Source organism: Ornithorhynchus anatinus, chromosome 12 (assembly GCF_004115215.2).
Source record: "Ornithorhynchus anatinus isolate Pmale09 chromosome 12, mOrnAna1.pri.v4, whole genome shotgun sequence".
NCBI lineage: Eukaryota > Metazoa > Chordata > Mammalia > Monotremata > Ornithorhynchidae > Ornithorhynchus > Ornithorhynchus anatinus.
The window spans coordinates 22,591,111-22,615,520 of NC_041739.1; the positions used below are offsets into that span (position 1 = coordinate 22,591,111).

Genomic DNA, 24,410 nt, shown 5'->3' on the forward strand with positions numbered 1-24,410 from the left:
TATTAAATGCTAAACACTAAAGAAGAGCTGCAATGGTAATATCTATACATATTCAATATTATTATAAATTATAAAATTTATAAATTATAAAATCGACCCATTTTATATCCATCTTTATCTGAAGTGATTTAAATACTTTTGACAAGCCATATTCATTCTACTTAGAACTCTGTTTCTATCTCCTCCATCCCTTTCTCCTTTTTTTTTTTTAATAAAATGGGTCAAATTAAAAGATGTAGGGAATGCTTGAGAACCCAAAGGTACAAAAATATAGTAATGTCAATCAAATGGTGATATTCCATCCTGCTTCATTTTTAGGGGACATAGGGTCAAAGACGGAAGTCCATCGTTGTTCAACTTTTGGGCCTCAGTTGTTTAATGTCACAGTCTCACTGTGGTTTAAATTTTTTTGCATTTAATACTGAGTAATTCCCTAGAGGCCCCTTTAAAACAGCTAATGTTCCCTTTGGCACTGAAATCCACTTACCTTAACTGACTTCTGTTATAGTTCAACCCTATTCTCAGAGTCACAATGGCAATATTCATTTTAGTATCCCAGAAGGCTCTTAGTATTCATCAAATATTTGATTTACATTTTCTAATAAGGCTTATAGATTGCAGGAACATGAAACACAAACTCTGCCATGATTCTTACTACTGTCTCTTTCATTAACACTGTGAGTTATTTCTCTAAAATAATTAAAATCTGTAATTGAATATACTAGAATAATTTTGGAAAATTAGTTTAATTATTCTAGTACTTCTGTTTGGAAAGATCGCATTATTTCTTAAAACTAAATGGAGAAGTCTGACATCCTTCTTTCCTTTTCATTTTGTTTTTTTCCTTTGAGGAGGAATATTCGTTTTATATATTTGTATAGTTGAGGTAAGTAATAATCACTGTCAGTGGAAGAGAAGAATACAACGATGATTTTGAACTGTTGATGCTTCCTACTCCTGCAGTTGTCTACTTATGATATTAAGACATTTGTCTCCCCGACCTGTACTTCTGTATGTTGTATTTATGAATTTTGACTTACATTTTGTCCTATTGAGTGAAAAATAGAACATTAACTCAGATATGGTATAAAGAGGGACATTTGGAATAGGAATACTAGATTTTTGTTTCTGCATCAAATGCGGACATCATGCTTCACAGGGGTTCCGAGGTGGATTGGGGATGATATGTGGTTGATGATATGTATGGGCTCATTCTATAGTTAGGGGTCATGGGGGACAGGCCATGCGTTGAGTTCACTTTTGTAGCAGAATATGGAAGGAACCGCTTTATGGACCAGGAAAGAGAAAACAAAACAAGGAACTTTGGAACTTTGATTAAATTCCCTTTAGTTATGTTTATACAGCTAAGCACTCATAATGTAGAAAGGTGAGGGTATCGTTATTAAAAAACATCTCGGCTCTGCTTTATAGGATGAATGCTAGCCAGGACAGTGCGTGCGTATTCAGAAACACATATTTATGAGAAATAGGATTAGATTCAGCGGAAATTACACAATTAATATTTTAAGAGGTCTGTGGTTCACACAGTCAGCAATAGTATGAGGTGGTTGGGTCACAAGTCACAAGGCCGCTTGGATTTAATAATTGCAGGCTTTACCTCTGACAGAGTGGAATAATTCAACTGACAACATAGAATTGAATGAAAAAATACTCAAACAATTTAGAAGAGAAATAAATTAAACTTAATATAGGTTGCCAAATTCTCTCCATTAAAATTTATAACTGTGACTTCTCCAAAGTTCAACGGAATAAATATCTGTAATAAAGAAAGTACACTCTAATGAATGTCAGCAAAGGGGACAAAACCAAGGCACCTCATCTTCCCTTGTGAATAATTTGGGGACTACGATTTATGCAACATTGAAAATATTACTTCCTTTTCAGAAAATGAAGCTTATGGAATCCCGGATTACTAGACTACTGCTTCCAGAATGTTTTCTATTTGTTTAGTGTCTATTCTGTGCATCACTCTGTACTAGGCATTGGTGGAAATATATCCATGGCTCCTGTCCTTGAAGAGAAGACACTGAGGAAGTTGTCTTGGGTGAACTGAGATGTAATGGGAAAAGTTGTTATTTTTCTATGAGAGCCAAGCAGAATGGGTTTAGAATCAGTGGAACCCTACTTCCTGGCACTTCTTCTATTAAAGACTTTAATAAACTTAGCAATTTTCTCAACTGATGATCTAGCCTACTAGGGTCAATCAGTGATGTCTACTGAGCTCTTAATATGTGCAGGGCACTGTATTAAATATTTGGGAGAATGCAATACAACAGGGCTGGTAGACACTCCCTGTCCACAAGGAGCTTACAGTCTAGAGGAGAAGCTCCAGGCAGAGTTCAGTTTTGAATTTTAAGCAAAGAGGAAGCTGCAACCCAGGTTCTCCTTGGTCAGGGGGCAAGCAGAAGTTTGGACTCAGGAAAGCTTGCCATTTGGTGACTCCTCTTTACCCTAAAGAAAAGCAGCAGCTCTGTCCAGATAATAAGCATTTTCACTGATCTCAACAGCAGAGATTTAAAGGCTATCATGCAGGGTAGCTTGAAAGTATTTAAAAAGACATGGTTCCTGCTCTTGAGGAGTTTATAATCTAAAAGGTGGGAGAGCATTAGGGAGGAGGTGCTGTAGGTAGAGAGAACTTCAGCTTTGAAATTTTGTCCTAGCATCCTAAAAAGTTACATTTCTTCCTACAATCATGTGTCCACAGTGCACTGTTTCACTTTCCCCTGGGAAGAGGAGCGCCTACTCCAGTGAGGCCTTCCTAGGCCTAGAAGCTCCCTAGCTCTTCCTTTCTCACTTCAGCATAGCAGCCTGAAAGGACACAATTTTGTCTTGGGAAATACTCCATCTCCTCACTCAGGGTAGGTGCTAGTTAGGGTTTACATAAATGGTGCTATACGCAGAAACTCTAAAGAGATCTTGCCTCAGAATTAGCTCTGGAGAAAGGCTTGCCCCACCCTCTCTCAATGAGGTGAGGAGGCAGGATGAATGAGTGGGTGATTCAGGCAACACAGCTGCCCCTGATCCATTGTACTCTGACCACAGCTTGAGGTTCTTGAGAGTTTTGAAGCAGGAGTAGAAAATATAATATGCCGTGCTACACTTATGGCAGCTTTTCCCAATGCATTGGCATAAAAAAAAAGATGTTTTAAATTAGTCATTTTAATTAGTAGCTAACTCAGAAATTCTTATCTCTTTAATCCCTGGGTTTTGCTTCCTCCAGGTATCAGGCCGAATATTGAAAATGAATGGTAATTTTGCAAGTTATTTGGAAAATAACAATTGGATAACTTTAAGCAGAGACTGGTTCTTCTGACATGTCTGAAGAACATCATTTGGCAAGTAAAGGCATAAATAATTGAAAATTAAATACCAGTTAGGCAGAAGAGTTGATTTCATTGAATTTTCTAACACATACCCAGAGGGTATCTCCAGAGAAATCCATATTGAGTATGTGGTATATTAGTAACACATGCTATTTCCAGAGATCTGCTCTTTTTTTTTTTTGAAAGAGGAAGGGGGAGGAGCCTTCCAAATTGTCAGTGAAACTTGACCCACTTTTAAGCTAAATAGAGAAAAGGAGACTCTGCTGAAAAATTTGAACTTGTTCTTTTTTCCCCCTTTGCCTTATTTGTTATTCAAATCATGACTCAGCCAATACTGCTAGCGGCAATGTAGGAGAAATCTGAGTCCTAAAGGATGCATTTTGGGAGAAAGGAAGACAGAAAAATTAGACCTGAGTAGGTTTTTCCACCTCCAGAATTTGCTAGATTTTTTTTTAAGCAGCCACATTGGTAGAGGAGCCAAGACTCCAAACCTCACATTCTCTAATAATGAATTACAGTCTGTTTGAAATAAAAACACGATCCACATGTTTCTTAGTCATTCAGATGTTTGAAGCTTAACAAAGTGAGATCTTGCAACAAATGCTTCTTGATACCTTAGCAAAGAATAATGGAGATTTCTTTACTTGAGATCTCAAGGTCTTAGGGGTGAAATTGCACTCTGGGAGATTGCTCTGGGAAGGGAAGCTGCATAATGTAGTGGGTTGAGCACAGGCCTAGTAGTCAGAGGGCCTGGATTCTAACCCTGGCTCTGCTGTTGTGTGACCTTGGGCAAATTACTTAACTTCTCTGGACCTCAGTTTCCTCATATATTAAATGGGGTTTCAATCCCTGTTCTTCCTCTTGTCTAGACTATGAGCCCCATGTGATACAGGGACTGTGTCCAAACTGATTATCTTTTATTTACCCCCTCAGTATAGTACTTGGAACATAATAAGCACTTAAAAATATTACTTGAGTATTTTTTCATCCTTTATGTTGATCTATCAATGGCATTTATTGACCACTATGGGCACAGCACTGTACTAAGAATTTGAGAGCATACAATGAAAGAGAATTGGTAGACATGATCTCTATTCATAAGGAGGTTACAGTCTTGAGGGGAAGACAGACATATTTTACCCATTGAAAATTTAGCAGTTTGCATTCACCTGCCTCACCCATTAGACTGATATTTCTTTTAAGACGAGCTGCATCTTTTCCTATTACTGGTGATCTTCAAGCGCTAGTACAGAAGTTGCTCACAAAAGCTGTTGGTGCTAATGATGTTACATCCTAAGGTGAGATCTGAGGCAGTATTGGACTGCACAAACCAAATTTTTTCTTGACCCAACAATCCCTGTTAATGTTAACTTCAAGGTTGTCAATCAATAGTCTTTATTAAGCCCTTACTATGTGCAAAGCACTGTACTAAGTAGTTGGGAGAATACAGTCCAACAGAGTTGGTAGATACAATCCCCAAGAAGATTGCAGTCTAGAGGGGGGAGACAGACATTACAATAAATTACAGATAGAGGAAATAAGAGAGTATAAGGATATGTCCATAAATTCTCTGAGGCTAGGCTTGGGATTTAAAAAAAGGGTCTACTAAGAGGTACAGATCCAAGTGTGTAGTTGATGCAGAATGGAAATGAGAGTTCAGTCAGGGAAGGCCTATTGGAGATGTGATTTTAGTAAGGCTTTGAAGTTGGGGAGAGAGATCGTTTGTTGGGTATGAAGGAGGAAGGAGTCCCAGGCCAAAGGGAGGACATGGGCAAGACAGTCAAGATCGTGATACATTGAGTACATTAACATTAGGGGAAATGAAGTGTGAGGACTGGGTCATAGGAAGAGATAAGTGAGATCAGGTAGGAGGTGGTGCCAAGCTGAGTGAATGCCTTTATACTAGTGGTAAGAAGTTTGTTCTGGAAATTAATGGACAAGCCCACTCCCCACTCCCACCTTCCATCAGATCCATTCCAGGATCTGAAATGAAGACCCAGGTATGCCCATCTCCCCTGCAGCTCAAACCCAGGATTGACAAGAGGCCAGAAATAAAAGTGCTGGAAAGGCAACCCTTTATGAGCCAATCGCAATGTAGCACAGAATTTAGGTTTTATTTTTTAATTTGTAGCAGCTAAAACAGCTTTGCAGAGGTCCAGATATTCAGTTTATCTATACTTGGATCTATCATTCAATCTGTTGCAATGCTGTTTCCATGCAAAGTTCTGTATCAGAAATTATTTCATGCTGCTTGTTTTTTCCTGGGCTATCATATTTATTCCCTTTGCCACCCACAAGATCTATATCGAAGGGGAAAGGACAGGCTAGGAAACCACTCTATGACCTCCTTCTTAGAGTCCAAATTGTTGTGGGATTAGGGGTGTTTTTTTTTTTATGGGGGAGTGTTGGTTATTATTCACAGTGAAAATCAAACTTCTGGAAACTGTTAAACCAAGTCAGTTTGCTGGCCAAGGGTGGCATTTAAGCTATCAAGTTCAGCTTGCAATGGCATGAACCCCAGCCCTTAGGGAACAAATCTAAGTTTCATACAGGAACCCATCCTCTGTTCTTCTGTTTCAAATTAACAGCTGAATACAGGGTAGCTTTGCAGGAGTGAGGGAGGAGAGAAAGGTTGGCTGGGAGAGGATAGCATGGCTGTCCTCAGGGTTCGGCAAAATGGGATAATGGGCTGAGCCCCACAGGTCATCCAAGAACTCATCTCCACACAAATTCTTCTTTCCCAAAGCTAACCCCAGAGACTCCTCAAGCTTCCTCTTCCTTTCCCTGCTCTGTCCTTAATCTCAGTCTCAGTCTCTCTTCTCTCCACCCATCCTTTCCCTCTATGAACTTGGATCACCTGACTCCCTTTCCCTTCTGTGTTGTCTAAGCACTCCGTTATGTACCCTTTGGGAAGTTGATATTCAGCCCCACAGCACTTATATACACATCCAAAATTTGTATTATTGTCTCCCTCTCTAGACTATAAGCTTATTGTAGGCAGGGAATGTGTCTCAACACCGTTGTAGTATACTCTCCTAAACACACAGTAAGCACTCAGGAAATACCACTGATTGATCGAGTAGTTCTTTGCCCTACTATTGGAAGCATCTAGGAAACAGTTTTCTTAGACCCCTTCTCTCTTCTTGCCTTCTCTGCTTCCTCTTTCAGCACCATCTCTGGTTTGCCATGTGTGAGGGGTACCCACCAATTAATCCACCTGGGCCCTGCAACTGTACTATTTTAGAATACAACCTTGGGAATACATTTGTTTGTCCTCCTTCACAATTGCCTTGGTGACCTGCCAAATTAGCCTGTTCACTCTCATTCTCTTCAACAGTAGCAGAATGTCAACAGTGTGCAAAGCACAGCATTAGGTCCTTGAAAAACATTCACTCAAGGAGCTTAAAGTTAGTCATTTGAGAGAGGCACGGTGGTAGTTTAGAGGAGGAAGTTCCTGGTTATGAAGTTACAAGAGAAGAATGAGTATTAATGAAAAAAGTCACCATTTCCTACTCGCTATCTGAATTAAAGTTATCAGATATGTCATACATCAAGTTCCTTCATCATGAATAATAGGTGAGATGGATTTGAAAGGGGGAGAATACTAATTTGTGTTTTTAGTAACTTAGCAGTTGGCAGGTTCAAATCACAACAGTACTTATTGAATGCTTACTCTGTGCGTAACAGTATATTCAGCATGCAGTCAACATACAAATAAGTAAAGGATCCAAGCTATACCTTTGAGGAGCTTAGAATTTAATTGGAGTGATACTAGATATAAATTGTTGAAAAGCATAATTATACATAGAAGAGAAAAAGGCAATATTATGAATTTATTTCTATGTTCCTTTAATAAGAATCACAGTCATAAAAGGCTTGAGTTTTTTCCTCTTGCTTCCTAAGTGTCTTTATTTACTGCCTACAATATGTATGCAATGCTCTAATCTTGGATAATAAATATTACTTTTATAAGGAAACCTTTGGCAGCATTTTTGCTTTGCTGAGGTAAGCTGTTAGTCATCTACCACCAAAGAGGAATCTGTTAAATGTTAAATATTACAGTGTCTTTCTGGCTTTACTGTATATTTGATTAGTCAATAAATATGGGTTCAATACTTTTGCAATGCAAGTTCACTCTTTGTACAAAAGAAAACTTGGTCTTATAACACTAGAAATATGGGATTTGATATTCAGTGAAAAATATTAAATTTTCCCCAAGACAGTTTCCATAAAATGAAAATATTAGCATTTCATATATGCATTTTTGTTTTTGTTGGAAAATTATGCTACTGATAGTGAACTTTATATAAATTTAGAAAAACAATGTAACTACAAATCCAGTGTCTATATGGCTGTCCTTCCTTCCTCAAAACTGATAGAGTGATAGGGAGACTTTCTCCATATAATAATAATGATGATGATATTCATTAAGTGCTTACTATGTGCCAAGCTTTGTTCTAAGCACTGAGGTAGATACAAGGTTATCACATTGTCCCACGTAGGGCTCACAGTCTTAATCCCCATTTTACAGATGAGGTAACTGAGTCACAGAGAAGTTAAGTGACTTGCCCACTTAATCCTGGTAGAGCCAGGATTAGAACCCATGACCTCCAGCTCCCAAGCCTGGGCTCTTTCCACTAAGCCACACTGCTTCGCTGAGTGGCAGGGGCTGAAATGGACAGTAAATGGCTTGTGTGTGTCTTCCAAACTAGGGCCATGCAAACGCTGTCCCGTGCAATGCTTCAGAGTATAGCATGGCACAGTGTATAGAGCATAGGCCTAGGAGTCAGAAGGTCATGGGTTCTAATCCTGGCTCCTCAACTTGTCTGCTGTGTGACCTTGGCCAAGTCACTTCACTGGGCCTCAGTTACCTCATCTGTAAAATGGGGATAGAGACTGAGTCCCACATAGGATAAGGACTGTATCCAACACAATTAGCTTTCATCCTATCCACCCAGCACTTAGTACAGTTCCTGGCACATAGTAAGCACTTAGCAAATACAATCATTATTATTATTGCATGTGTTATTCTCAACCCATACCACTGTTCTTGATGTGACTCTCATTAGCCTGATCTCCGTGAGTCCGTTGCTCAAAAGGAAATAACACATTCCTGCCTGCCGGACCCCAAGCTGGTCTTCCAGCTACTATTGGTCCCAGGGGCACGATGTTATGTTACAAATTTCTGGGCAGCAAGTGTCTGTGTTATGTAATTCTTATTATACTCTGTTAGTGGTCACCCAGTTCAACTCCTTATACAAGAACTGCTGGGTAACCAATGATTTTTTTTCTTTGTACAATTAGAGTCCAACAGTTATTCATGAACATGAGGTTATTTAAGTTACCTATTCTAACCCTTTAGGGAGTGAGCAATGCGATCCTAAAGTGATCTATTCAGAATGCTTCCCAATGGGAATGCTTTTCTACAACAAACAGTGATGAACATTCCTATGTTGCCTACTTGCACAGGACTTTGGGTTTAGGGTAACCCACCTGAACAGTTTAAGAGATTTTTTTTTTTTACTTGGAGTGGTAGATTAAGCCATCCTCATAGCACATAATAATAATTATAATAATGTTGGTATTTGTTTAGTGCTCACTATGTGCAAAGCACTGTTCTAAGTGCTAGGGGAATACAAGGTGATCAGATTGTCCCACGTGGGGCTCACAGTTTTAATCCCCATTTTACAGATGAGGGAACTGAGGCCCCTCTGGTGAGGTGAAGTGAGATGACTTGCCCAAAGTCACACAGCTGGCAAGAGGCCATTAGAACCCATGACCTCTGACTCCCAAGCCTGGGCTTTTTCCATTGAGCCATGGGTCTTTAAATCACTGACTGGAGTAGTTGTTCAGCTTGGGATCAGGGGCTCTTTTTTTTTTTTGACCACCTGACAGCAACTCTCCTCTGCCTTGTGCACTATCATTGACTGTAACATTGACATACATCTCATTTACACAGCCAGTGTAGCTGCTGAAGTGAATGGTAGTATAGATAGAATGAGCAACATTTCATTCATTCAGTCATATTTGGTCACCGCTTGCTGTGTGGAGTGCACTGTGTCAAAGATTCTGTGTCCCATCCAACCCCTACTTTGCTATTAGATTGTTATATCAATAATGGGTGGGTGAGGATTTGAGCGTCTGGTAGGGGTGACTGTCTACATCAGTGTTATCATTTGTAAAGACAAATTATGGCCCTGAATTTACTCTTTCCTATTTAAAGTTAGGTTGTTTGATCCTTGAGGGCAGGGCTCACTTCTATTAATACTATCGTACTCTCTGAAGTCCTTAGTACAGTGCTTAGAACAGAGTAAGTATGCAATTATTTTTGATTCATAAAAAGAAAATAGCCTAGAGATCTTTAGGTCCTTCATTTGACAATCTATGTTGAGATCCAAAATTGTCAATGCAAAAAAGAGTAAGTGATTGTATAAGTTTAATCAGCATATAGGCAAGGAGCAGTATGGCCTGCCTTCTAGTTCTGGCTCCGCCATGTGCCTGCTGGGTGACCTTGAAGAAATAACTTATCTTCTCTATGGCTCAGTAACCTCATCTGTAAAATGGGGATTCAATTCCTGTTCTCTTTCCTATTTAGACTGTAAGCCCTGTGTGATACTGTGACTGACCTGATTATCTTGGATCTTACATATAGTAAGCTCTTGTCGAACACCACAGTTACTATTATTATTATTATTGTTATTATTTGGGAAAAAATACCCTCATCTCTCCCTCCCCCACTCTCTCTCTCTCTTTTTCTCTCTCTCTCACACGCACACTTTTCCATCCCTTGTACTCAACTGCCTACTCATCTTATGATACTTGAGGAATTTTGAAGGAATAATGAGAGTTGTCAGAACTATTTCCTCTTAGTGTATGAGGCATTAAATTAACTATTGAAAACCCAATATTTCAGAGAAAAGCTGCAGTGGCTAGCCACTCCCTGATAGCTGAAAGATAGTCCAGAAATAAGAGTGTTTTTTGCTGACTTGGGCTCAGAGTGCCACCTCTTGCCAATAATAGTTGCAAAACGAATTAATCTATTCTAGAGGGATGAAGGGGTTATATACCTACATACATAAACTGGCCTTTCAGTGAGGTTTTGGTGGATAACTATGTTTATAGTGCTTGTTTTTGAGTTCTTCTTAGTTGCTATGTAGATTCTGCACCAATGTGCTATTATTTCTTATTGTTAGGAAAGCCACGTGGCAATCACAGAATCTCATTAGGTGATTCCTGCAGAGCACTGGAGTTTTGGCACCCTCCTCAAAATTAAATTCTCTGATAGTTTTTAAAATCTGTTTTTGCCTTTTAGGTATTGAAATTACAAGCTCATTAGTGATTTTGAGGTGTTGAGATGGTTAGGGACAAATAGCACCGGTTTTGAACTGGTTTCAAATTTGGCTAATCACTTGTTTCCCATTTACTGTTAGTTTTTTTGTTCTTTTTTAACTTTCCCACTTGTTGAGCGTAGTTGACATTGTTGTAATGTTTACATCTTATTGAAGTGATTACTTTGCATTTGTGTCTCAGCAGTATGCATACTGTAACTCACACAATGTCAGTTGTTAAAATCTACTGCTGGGCCAGAGTTAATTAAAAAATGCAGAGTAAGTTGTATCGCATCTTATTGACTACAGTGACTGCATGCTTTGGCAGTCATTCTTGTGGATGATAAAGTAAAATATGGGAGCAAGTAGAGAATAATTTTTGGTATTCTGTTTTGATGAGTCACATGGTTGAACCAGAGGCCATAGAGACACTGGATTACATCGTTCTCATAAAACTGATGATCAGGAATTCCCATCTTCATTTTCTACTGTTCTTTTCCCTCTTTCCCTTGTGTCTCTCCCTGGTTTTTCCCATCAGCGAAGGACAGTGATAGCAGCGGCCCTTGTATAATTTAATTTGCTTTTCCTAAGCATTTGCAGGATGGTTCAAGGTCCACCACAAGGTGAATTTTCTCTGTCTGCAAATACACTCTAACTTCAGAGATCACCCAAGGATAGAGGCATTTTTCTTCTTATGAATCTTTCAAAAGTCACCCTTTGAAATCATTTCAGAAAGAGAACATTACAAATAAATATCGTTAAAACTCAGCCCAATTTTTCTTCTTCATTCCAGGCAATTCCTCCACCATTCTCCGGTTGCCTTCCCAAACATTCCATTCTCTAGCTCATCACTCAGGAATCGGAGACCGAGTGAGGCAGATCTTTAGGGGTTCCATGATGGAAATGCCCCCTATGGGCAGTGATAAATCACAACAATTCACAATTTTTTGGATTTGCAAGCTTGATGTATACCACCAGGACACTTTTGAGAGATTGTAAAGAAGACAGAATAAAACAACTGGCTGAAAATCTGGGTCCCACATATGACTCGAATTAGTAGGCAACCTTTTGATTCCAAGATTTTATTAGTAGCAGCCATCTAATGACACCATTTCAACTGATGGTGGGAATTTGCTGTTTGGGCGGTTGATATATTGATTTTCTTGTGTCTGAATTTTTTTCCAGATCGCTTAAAACATGGTTCCTGTAACTCCAGGTCAATTAAGGTTCATAGATTAGCCTCAGAAAAAATTCCATTTGGGAGATTTCCTTTCCTTGTGAAAGAGGGGTGGGAGTAGGGTGGTATGTGGAGAGTGAAATATTGGCTCACTTTTAAAGGAAGCTGAAGGAAAGAGTTGAAAAAGAAGATGAAGGAAGTTATCCTCAATTAATTTCTCATTAAACCCACATATCCAGTCTGTTGCTAAATCCTGTTGGTTGTACCTTCACAACATCTCTAGAATCTGGTGGTCCTACCTTTCATAATAATAATAATAATAATAATGGTCTTTATTAAGTACTTAGTGTGTGCCAAACACTACTAAACTCTGTAAAAAAAAAATGCCTGATATATTTTGCAGCCTCTGTCCCATATGGGGCTCAAAGTCTAAGGAGGAGGGAGAACATTTAATCCCATTTTACAGATGAAGAAACAGAGCCACTGAGTTAAATGACTTGCCCAGCATCACACAGCGGACAAGTTTGGATTAGAACCCACAACCTCTTTTTTAATGGTGATAGTTACGCGCTTATTACGCACCAGGCACTGTTGTTGGCTCTGAGGAAGATACAAGCTAATCAGGTTGGACACAGCCCCTGACCCACCTTGTACTCACAGTCTTAATCCCCATTTCACAGATGAAATATTGGAGGCACAGAGAAGTGAAGGCAATTACCTTCACACAGCAGACAAATGGCAGTGTCAGAATTAGAACCCAGGTCCTTCGCACTCCCAGGCCTGGGTTTTATCTACTAGGCTAAGCTGTTCCTCTGATTCAGAGACTCTAAACCAAACTGCTATCACAGTGTTCCGAGCATTTATCGTAATCTGTCTCCTCACTGACCAATCAACTCTCCCCCTCCAACCTGACCTGGCTAATCTCCCATTCAAATTTAGTCCTCACATTCTGCTTCTCTAATGCTATTGTGCCTTGATCTCATCTATTTTACTGCTTAATCCTTGCCCATGTTCTCCCTCTGACCTGGAACTCCCTCCCACTTCATAACCGACAGACGACCACTCTTCCCATTTTCCAGGCCTTCCAAAATTATATCTCCTGAAAGAGACCTTCCTTAAATCGCCTCTCAATCTCCACACTATTCACCCATGTTCTCCCTCTGACCTGGAACTCCCTCCCGCTTCATAACCAACAGACGACCACTCTTGCCATTTTCCAAGCACTACCAAAATTATATCTCCTGAAAGTGACCTTCCTTGAATTGCCTCTCTATCTCCACCCTAATTGCTTTCCACTCTGCATCACCTGTGCACTTGGGTGTCCATATCTTAAGAACTTCGATACTCATCCCACTCCCAGCTCCACAACACACATGTCCGTATCCTCCTACTCTGACATTTCCCTATTTAAAATTCATTTCAATTTCTGTCTCCCCTATCAGACTGTAAGATCCTTGTGGGCAAGGTATGCCTGTCAACTCTGTAGTATTATATTTTTCCAAGTGCTTAATTCATTCAATAGTATTTATTGAGCACTTACTATGTGCAGAGCACTGTACTAAGTGCTTGGAATGTACAATTCGACAACAGAGACAATCCCTGCCCAGTGATGGGCTCACAGTCTAATCTATCGTGCACTGCACGCAATAAGCACTCAATAAATACTCTTGATTGGTTGGGGTGCCCTGGGTTCCCAGCACAGGGAGAGTGGTGAAGTAAAAGGAAATGAGGGTTGAGAGGAATGCTAGCCACCCTCACAGACTTGTGTAACTTTTGCCAGTACTGTTTTTCATGTGCCCACCTGTTTTCTTTTGAGTTTACTGAGAATATTTTACCTCATCTTTGTTAAGGGGGTGGCTTTCAAATTACTTTCCAGATTCAGATATTTTTATTATTTTTACAGCTACACTGAAGCTGCAAAGATAACCAGAATATCATACTAGTAATGGTTGCTTTTCTGGAAGCAAATCTTAATTTCCTCCCACTGATGTAAACTCTCTTCTCATAGGGTTTTTTTTAACTTTATAGAGTACAACTTTCTTTTAAACCTTCCTGTTCTGGGAATGTAGGTACTTGCCACATTCGAGGTACCTATAAAAATTATTTTGCACAGGTGTATCCTATTATATACAGGAAGCTACTGTGATTGCAGTGTATTTTATTTGCAGTGTTAGAATTCATTGTTAGTTTAGCTTTTGATTTTCATTAAGATATTAACTGATTTTTTTCCATTTTATTATGGGGAATATTTGTTAATCTATTCATACTCATTATGTGCTTCCAGCATTTCAAAGACAAAATTGGATTTTTCAAGCAGTGTAGCTCATAAGTGATTTCTTTAAACCAAGATGCAAAAATTCAGACTGAAAAATTCAACATTTTAAATTATTAATATTCAATCAAAATTCTTCAAACAATCTGCATTATTGCACCTTATTATATCTCTTATACCAATGAAGAACTCTGGAGAATAACTCTGTTTTGTGATAAGAGGTACATACCAGATTTTTTAAATTATTGAGCTATCCTCCAGCCCTTAATACATGATGGCAAAGCAGGTCAGCATCTTAAACCACAGTATTTCATTCAGTACCTCCGTGGTTGTAATTAACGTTTCTGTTTAGTTCTAATTATAGTTTTTGTATCACAGCCATTATGCTAATGGTGTTATTCAGTAGTATGTGAGATTGCATTCATTATCACTGGTGAATTAAACCTTTATTAAAGAAAAATTCCCGCAGGCCTCATTCTGGAGTTAAGTAATTATTCATTTGGTTTTATCCTAGCAATTAGCTTATATACTGTAGCACTCATTATTGAGTTTCTATACCTCACTGAATGAGATTAACCCACCATGGTAAATAAATGCCTAACAGCTCCCAAGCTCCCAATGTGTTGCTTTTTAAGCATATTATTATGTAACAAAATAAGGAATCAGAATGCATTGAAGCGGCATTCTACTTTCCAACAAATAGTGTACTTGCTGGGAAGAGACTATGTTGGACACTTGGATTTAATTCAAGGCAAAAAATAGGCCACTTAAACTTTTCAACACTAAGTCCACCTTTGAGGGCATCTGGTTTTCTTTGCTTAATTGCGTTCTATGACTCCTTTACTTACTGAGTTCAACCACACTCTTTTGATCTAGAGTTGATAAAAAGTTTATTGCAATAACATTGATGCCACGTGAATCACCTATATGCTGGAATACTTACCATTTCCTAGTAAGAGCTTTATTTGTTGTGTGGAATGGCCCGGTATATACACTCCATTTGTAGTTATCTTCCCATCAGTATGTCTCTCAAGACACCTCATCTCCACTAATTTTTCCATAAATCCCAGGTTAGCAGCAAATAATCCTATTGTCTCTCTCACTCCCTTCTAAGGGGAACAGTAATAATGATAATAGTAATGATGGCATTTGTTAAGTGCTTCCTATGTGCCAAGCATTGTACTAAGTACTGGGATAGATACAAGGTAATCAGGTTGTCCCATATGGGGCTCACAGCCTTAATCCTCATTTTACAGATGAGGTAATTTAGGCACAGAGAAGTGATTTGCTCAAGGTCACACAGCTGATAATTGGCAGAGCCGGAATTAGAACCCATGACCTCTGGCTCCCAAACCCGTGCTGTTTATATCCCTTTCACTACCCTTCTACCTTCAGAAATTAGGTCAGATATTTTCAGTGTACCAAACTGCTGGACAGGACAACAAATAGTTCAGATCTGTGGGGTAACCATTCATTTGCCTGAATAGAATTAGGAGTGACCCTGCTGGCACAACAGCTCCACTAACAGCTGCTTTCTCAGAATTGACCAGGGATCAGAGAAGCAGCATAGCTCAGTGGAAAGAGCATGGGCTTGGGAGTCAGAGGTCATGGGTTCGAATCCCGGCTCCACCAATTGTCAGCAGTGTGACTGTGGGCAAGTCACTTCACTTCTCTGGGCCTCTGTTCCCTCATCTTTAAAATGGGTATTAAGACTGTGAGCCTCATGTAGGACAACCTGATGACCCTGTATCTACCCCAGCACTTAGAACAGTGCTCTGCACATAGCACTTAACAAATGCCAACATTATTATTATTATGTCAAAGCTTTGAGAACATTATGAGCCCCTAGAGGGATGGGATCCATGCCTAATTTCCATGTGTATGTTCTTCCTCACTGTTTAGTACAGTGCTCTGAACACAGTAAGTGCTTAATAAATACCACTGATCGATTGAGTCAGCTCTCTCATTGGCCTGCTGTGAGAAGCTTTAAAACCTGAGAATTTCTCTGGCAGTTACATTTATATAATTAGATCCAAATGCTTATGCCTACCCAATCTCCCCGGACATTTATGCCTGATGAGTTTACCTTTGTAATGGGAAAGAAATAGCTATAAAGTAAAAGAAACGAAAGTTGCCTTTGTGTCATGAATAGCTTGTTGGGAAAAAGATGCAAATTCCAATGGCAATAGAGAATTCTACAGAAATGTGACACAAACATCACAGACATTTTGTCATTTGATAGGAGAGTCAACTTCTGACGGAGATTTTAACGCAAGTTTTTCCTTGGTATGCTGTTCCTGGTGAAGGTTTATGGGAAGGTTTGGAAGGCACATGGTTATTCACAAATGGCTATTTTTCCCTATTGGAAGGAAGTCACAGCTTCTCAACTAATGAATCTGTCTAAGCGCAGGGGTTGTCTCTACCTGTTGCCGAATTGTACATTCCAAGTGCTTAGTACGGTGCTCTGCACGTAGTAAGCACTCAATAAATACTATTGAATGAATGAATGAACTAATAACATTGAGCACTTTTACTTGTTGAGTACCTTCTATGTGCAGGGCACCGTACTAAGTACTTGACAGAGTACAAAAAAGGTAGAATACATAACCACTGACCACAAGGATCTAATCTTACTAGAGAGAGGCATAAAATAATTTATAAAAGGGAGGAAAACCACTCAAATAGAATATATGACTGGATATATGAAAATGCAGTAAGACGATGTGAATACCAAAGGATTAAAGTGGCTAAAAAGTGCTCAGAATTGTTAGTCGGGAGGATGTGACCTGTAAACTGTAAGATCCTTGAGGTTAGGGATCACGTGTACCACCTCTATTGTATTTTACTTTCTGAAGCACATAGTACTGTGTTCTGCACACAAGTGCTCAGTACATAACATTGATTGATAGGTGGGATTTCAGAAATGCCTTAATAATGGGAAGAGCTGAGGTGTGATGGATTTGAAAGGAGAGAGAGTTATAGACAGGAGGAAGGGCATGAACTAGTGCATTGGAGGTGGGAAAATTGAGAACTAGGTACAATGAGAAGGTGAATCGGGAATGGTGGACAGAGCAAGCAGGAGTGTAGTAAGAGAAGTTATTGATTAAGTAAGAGGTCTGCCTTAAAGCTAGTGATCAGAATTTTCTGCCTGATTCATAGTGAAATAGGTAAACATTGAAGGTTTGGGTGGTGTTGACAGTTGCAATGGGAAAGTTAGGTAAAAAAAGAGTTGGGAGAAAAGAGATCAGTTCTTAACATACTGTTCTAGCTCCAATGGGCAACACATGAAAACGTCCTAGGCAAGAGTAAATGAGAGATTGTAGAACATGACAGTGGTTGGCTTAAAAAGGGGAGAGTGGTTGGGTTGAAACTGGGAGCCAACTGCATAGAGGTCAGTCGTGTTTATTGAGCACTTAACTGGGTGCAGACCACCGTACTAAGTGCTTGGGAGATTAAGATATAACAATATTACAGATATATTCCCTGACCACATCTGAAACAGGGAAATGAACGGAAATGGTGATCTGTCTGAGAAAATGGGCCAAGTACTATCTAATAATTGCTAGTCCTATTAGATCAAGGGTGAATAGACCTGCAACCACGAGGTGCATGAAATTTGATTATATCAATATTCATCAATAGGACCCGAAGGATATTCAGATTGCTTGACTTGTGCATGGGGCAAAGTTCTGGTTGATCATCTTTGATGTGTGTCAAGTTTTCATATAATGTAAAGATTGTTCACCATGTCTAAGGCTGTGTGCAGACAAGCACACAAGCATTTTTTTTGACACTACATTGCACTGTATCCAGACAGATGCATGTTTGAAGAACATTCTCTAATTCTGCTCTTACATCCTTTCCAAAGTGAAAATATGTGTCTGGCAGACCTGAGCATACTTCAGACCTTCCATAGTGACCCAATCAAATTGGCATTCGCTCAGAACATAAGCTAAACAAAGTAATCCTGTGAAGTGACAGCAAAATTGCAGAGATTTTGTTAGTAGATGGAGCAGCATGGACTTAACTTCAAACCTTATAGAAGTTGGTGTTGCTGTCAGAGCCGTGAGAAACGGTAAAGCTCCTGGACCAGATGGCACACCTGCCTGGATTTTCAAGTAGGGAGAAGAGGGGCCACTCCAACATCTGCATAAACTTTAATCTGAATTTATGGATTGCTAAGGAAATGCCTGAAGATTTTTTTCCACAGTGGTTTCCCGTCAGTGATCTCACTTAATCCTCCAGACATCTCTGTTAAGTAGAAAGAAGACATCACCCTTTTCGCCATCTTCCAGAAAAGGACAAGAAAGAAAGTTCACTGTGAAAACTGGGAAGGCCTCTCACTGATTTTAGTTGTCCATGCTTGAGATCGGGCCACCCTGGGCAGGTTATTTATGCTTGCAACCTACCTTTGGATTTGGATCAGTCTGTTGTAATGTTACTTATGGTATTTAATAATGATGGTGTTTGTTAAGCACTTACTAAGTGCCACGCACCGTGCTGGGATAGATACAAGATTTTCAGGTTGTCCCATGTGGGGCTCACAGTCTTAACCCCCATTTTATAGATTTGTTGACGGAGGCACAGAAATTAAGTGACTTGCCTAAAGACACAGAGCTGACAAGTGGCGTAGGCAGGATTAGAACCCACAACCTGTGACTCCCAAGCCTGGGCTGTTTCCACCAAGCCACGATTTGTTAAGTGTTTACTATGTGGCAGGTACTGAACTAACCACTGGGGCAGATACAATTTAATCAAGTTGGGTATAGTCCCTTTCCCACAAAGGGCTCACATTCTTAACCCCCATTTTACAGATGAGGTAACTTGGGCAAAGCAAACAAGTGACAGAGCTGAGATTAGAACCCAGAAACCTCTGACTGTCAGTAACTCCTAGTTCTATCCTCTAGGTCATGTTGTCTGTCACTTCTGATGGAGAGGAAAGAGTGAGAGAGGGAGGGGAGATAAGAACAAAGTGACATCACTGCAATATTTCTATTTCTTAAAGTCTTCTTCTCCCCCCTGAAGACCAAATTCAAGACTTGAAATTGGTGCCCCTGGGCAACATGCAACTTCTACTCCTAATACCAGGTCTGAGCAAGATGCTGCTGATTTGTACTGGACCAGCAAATGCACAACCTTGTCAGTGATTTTCTTGCAGAATTGTAATATGGAAGTAGGCCTCAAAACAAATGTAGAGGGCATGGAATGCAGTAATTCAAAAATCTGATGCCATCAGTAGCCCTGAATTCGGACCAAAAAAATGTGCAATTGTTCGTCAGCTTTTATAGAAAGACAGAGAAGGAATACGAGAATGTGCATTTTGGGGAGTTGGGCCTTATTCTCCTAGCATATGGAAAGAAGCGATGGAGAAATAGGTATATATATAGTACATATATATTTGGGGCAATTATCAGATTAATGCCACTTTACCTTGATGTATTTCAAAAATACTTTCTTTTCAGATTTGGAAATTTTTTGCATATAGAATCACTCTCCTCCATCCATTAATTTACAAAGCTCTCACTTATATTTAGAGTCCATCTGGCCGTTATCACATTTGGTTTCATTAACGTAGCTGATTAAAATAGCGATGGTAGCTATAGTACTCATCTCTTGTGATCAAAGACAGGCTGCTGATTGTGATGAACATCCTGAACTTCTGACCGTCAGCTGGATCTCTGTCCATGAAGTGATTTTAATCACTGCAATACTCAACTGAGCCAAAGGTGCAGCACTGCATTTTTGCCGCTTCTGCAAAAACAAACTCAAATGAGGAGGGCTGGATTCCCAAAGATCATCATTATGACCATCATTATTACTTGGATACCTACTGTGAAATAAGTTGGGTTTTGGTTATTTAAAATGAATAATGAAATAAATAAGCCTCAATATTTAAATCATACCCTACTTTACACACGCACACACACATGCACACACACACACACACGCTTTCAGATATACTATTTTGATATATGAACTAGATTGTAAATTCACTGAGATTATGAATTGTGTTTACCAACTCTACTGTATCTTATTCTCCCAAGCACTTAGAACAATGTTCTGCATACAGTAAGCCCTCAGTAAAGAAGCAGCATTGCCTAGTGAAAAGAACAAGGGCCTGGGAGGCAGAGGACCTTGGTTATAATCCCGGCTCCACCATCTGTATGAATAACCTTGGGCAAGTCACTTGTCTGTACCTCAGGGACCTCTTCTGTAGAATGGGGATTAAGACTGTGAGCCCCCAGTAGGACATGGACTGTGTCCAACTTGAGTAGCTTGTATCTATCCCAGTACTTAGTACAGTCCCTAACACCTAATAAAGGGCTTAAAAATACCATAAAAACCACAAATACCATTGATTAATTGATTGAATAAGCTTTCCTCAGCATGTGAATAGCTCAGATGGAAAAGGAAGTTCATTTTAATGTCTTCTCTCAAGAGCTGCCCATCTGAATTTCAAATCCTACCTCCAACCAGCATTAATTTGAATCTGCTGAAGGGTGTACTATTTCCTGAGGTTATTTACTTCTGAGCTAAAGGAATGCTACTTTCCTGAAAGAGCTGAATGTCTGGTATGACAATTGCTATCATTTTTTCACATCATTATGATTTTTAAAAATTCTGTTTTGAGATGTACTGTTTAGAAATATTTAATTTACTTTCTTACCTGATCAAGATGTTATAGGTTCTCCTTAAAGAACGAGTCCACTGTTAAGGTGACATTAAATAAAACCCATAGGCATGGAAGTCAAGCATCCATTACATTAATATAGTACTCAGGAACTTGTAATTTAGCCATCACAATTTCAAAACCTATTGTTCTCCCCATCTTTAGGGATTAAGAATATAGTTTCCATGGTTATCTTGAATTTTCAATTCTCATCTTTTTCCTAAATGGAGAGTAAATAGTTTGAATAGATAAACTACCTACCTGTTAAAAAGGCTTGTAATTCTATGATACAAGAAATAGAAATATGCCACCTGTGTAAAAATAGACTAGTCTGGAGAACTATAATAAGTTCAAAGTCAGGAGAATCACGACCCTATGATTGCCAGTGTTAACAAAAGCTTGTTCCTTAATTACCTGCATTGCATTCAGCTTCTGTTTCCTTCTGAAACCCAATTATGGTGCTAATAGCAGCTGTACTGTTGTTGTTTATTGCAGTTCACTTTAAAGTGGTTGAATTGGATATCACTGGTCTTCTTGAGTTTATAATCAAGATTCAAATTTTCAGTGGGCATCAACAGTCATTAACTAGCCCCATTGTATAAGGGGAATCCCTACATAGGGAAAGTTTCTGGCTTCTCGTGGGAGGATGGTAGGCAAATGATAATATGTATGTGTTTTGATTAATATTAAAAGTGTGCAAAGCTAAGGAACAAAAATCAAGTTTTTCCATTTTTCCTTTCATTGTGATGTTTTCTATCTCCTAGCCAGGACCTCACTCCATGCTTTTTTTGTGTGTAGCTCAGATTGATATGTGCTCTTTCAGCAACTTAACGAGCTTCCTATTATTGCCTTCTGCACCTTATCACCATCAGAATGATTCCTGATTTCACTATCATTTATTATGCCAAATTCTCTTTTGAAAATGTAATCATTTTCATATACTGAGGAGCTTTCTTCATATTTTAGTGTGTTTCAGTGTGTATCTATGCGTTATAGGAGAAGAGAGAGAAAGAGAACTAGCCGACACTAGGTTTGGAGATAACCAATGAAATCTGAAGGTACTGATTCCAGACGAACCCAAGGGAACACATCTTCACACAGTGGATAGAAAATAATTGTAAATACTTCCATGGGAAGTTGTGCAGGTAGAAAATCTTAAGTTGATTCATATCACATTATTAACTTTATATTAACCTTCCACTTATTGTCCCATTTCCCATCTATTATTCCTCTCCAAACTCCTACACCCATTCCCTAGACTTCCTCCCTGCCAATTCTCTCCCTGTTCCCCTCCAGTCTGGCTTCCACCTCCTTTATTCCACAGAACAGCTTTCTCTAAGGGAACCACTGCACTTCTTTTTGCCAAATCTAACAGCCTCTGTTCCATCCTAGTACTCCTCAGTTCCTCAGCTAAATTCCACACTATGTACCCGCCCCTCTTCTAGAAACACTATCTAACCTTGGCTTCACCTACACTGCCTCTTCTAATCTCTCTGATCTCTCCTTCTCAATCTCTTTCACAAGTTCCTTCTCTGCCTCCCACCCTGTCTATACTTGTGAGAGTCCCTTCAGGGTTAGTTCTGGGTCCCTTACTATTTTCCATCTATTCCCACAACTTCAACTACCACTTCTGCATGGATGATTATCAAATTGCCTCTCCAGCCCTGAGTTCACACTCCTCTGCAGTTTTGCATTTTCTCTAGCCTTCAGGACACCTCTACATAGATGTCTCACCAACACCTCAAACTTAACATGTCCAAAACAGAACTCCCTATTTTTCCACTCAAAGCCTGTCGTCGTGGGCAGGGAAAGCATCTACCACTTTGTTATTTTGTACCCCTTGGAGCACCTAGAACAGTGCTAGGCACATAGTAAATGCTAATAAATACAACTGATTTATTGTTATCGTCCCCAGAATTTCTCATCACTGTAACCACCATTTCTCTTTCTCACAAGCCCATAGTTTTGGTATTATCCTTTACTCGTCTCACCCCATATATTCAGTCTGCCATCAAATCCTATTGGTTTTACCTTCACAATCTCTCTAATGTCCTCCCCTTCCTCTCCATCCAAATTGCTTCCACACTAAACCAAGCATCTATATAGCGCCTTGACTACTGCAACAGACTCCTCACTGGTAAGTGTAACTGGGGCTCATGCAGGTTTGGTCTCCACCAGAGACTACAGAGTGGGGCCTGCACTGAATATGTGCAGTGACCTGTGACCTGTGGTGCTGTTGTTTCCTGAAATGAGCTAGCATGGTTCCAGGAGGGATGTGAGGGAAAGTTGCCTCTGTGCCAGCCCCAGAATTACCTGGATGTCCAACTCTCCACATGGGCCTGCAGAGTGAGCTGGAGTCTTACTGCTGAGCCTGGAGTGTGGAGGCAGTATGGCCTAGTGGAAAGAGAACAGGACTAGATGTCAGGAGATCTGGGTTCCAGTGCCAGCTCTGCCACTCACCTGCTCTGTGATCTTGACCAAGTCACTCAACTTCTCTGTGCTTCAGCTTCCTCAACTGAAAGATGAGGTGTAAATGTCTGTTCTGCCTCCTTAGACTGAACTCTGGGTGGGTCAGAACCTATTGGATGATCTTGCTGCTATTATTATTTATTACGGTTATTCAACTGCCCATCCACCCTTGTACTCCTCTCTCTCCCCTCCACCCACTCCAGCCTGCATGTCCGTGATGCTTGTTCTTGTCAGAATGACTAGGCGCCTTTATGTGCCTTGGTCCTTGCCCCTATTTAAATCAATTTCGTTTCCACCCCTAGCCTTACCACCCCTTCCAACCATTGACTAAAGGTAGAATTGGGATGAGAACCTCAAACTTCTCTACCTGGACGTTGTATTTCCCAGGGTTGTTCTCACCATCAGGAGTTCATTGGTTCCATCTCATTCCCCTGAACTTTGAAGGATATAGACCATTGTTCCTCTTATCCAGGAGGTAAGCATAAAGCATAATAATGTTTAGGAATTTTAGCAGAACATATTTTTTGGTTGTATTTTGAAGTTTTCTTGTTCAGTTGGAGTCAGTGCCATCATAGGAAACATATGGGACCCTTTGACAGCAGCAGGCTGCAATTCACACTCCCACGACACTGTAACCTAGCAGGGTTGCAAAGACAAGCTCAGTGGCAGAAATTCTCCAACTAGCTTTATTGTTATGACTTGTATTAGCCATTAAGTAGACAAGATGGCTGCCTGGGGCATCAAAATGCAGAACCTTACTTAATCTTAATCCTTTACCTTCAGAGTTTGCTCAGATGAATATAATTAATGCTGGCAATCTGGATTGTTCTTGTGTTCTACAGATTATATGACAATTATTCTATTTCTCTCTATATCATTTTAAAAAATGATCCACAACTCCCACTAGTTTCCCTGTTCCTTCACCTGAATATTCATCAGTCCTCTCTAATGGACTCCAATTTATACCTAGTTTGTTTTGTTGCCATGTACATTGTCTATCCTGAAGAAATTTTTTAAGCAGGTTAATTTTTTTAAAAAAAGCCTGGTTGGCATTTAAGAAGGGAGAATAATTTAAGAGGATTACAATATAATCTGTCAGCTCAAACCTTGAGTGAACATAAATTTTGGATTTATTTTCTATTGCCTCTTC

At 39.6% G+C, this 24,410-nt stretch overlaps 1 protein-coding gene across 21 annotated transcripts in view; it reads left to right on the forward strand.

Moving 5' to 3' along the window:
• The window catches only part of IQCM (IQ motif containing M), a 370,600-nt gene that overhangs the window by 132,828 nt on the left and 213,362 nt on the right, over positions 1-24,410 (forward strand). Inside the window, exon 10 of one of the 21 annotated variants that reach the window (XM_029076909.2) lies at positions 23,648-23,735. The exons of 19 other annotated variants lie outside the window; for them this stretch is intronic. In XM_029076909.2, coding sequence (XP_028932742.1) covers positions 23,648-23,735 — 88 coding nt within the window. Of the gene's footprint in view, positions 1-1,905; positions 2,123-23,647; positions 23,736-24,410 lie in introns of those variants that run through there. One more of the 21 variants, XM_029076910.2, reaches the window with a different exon arrangement.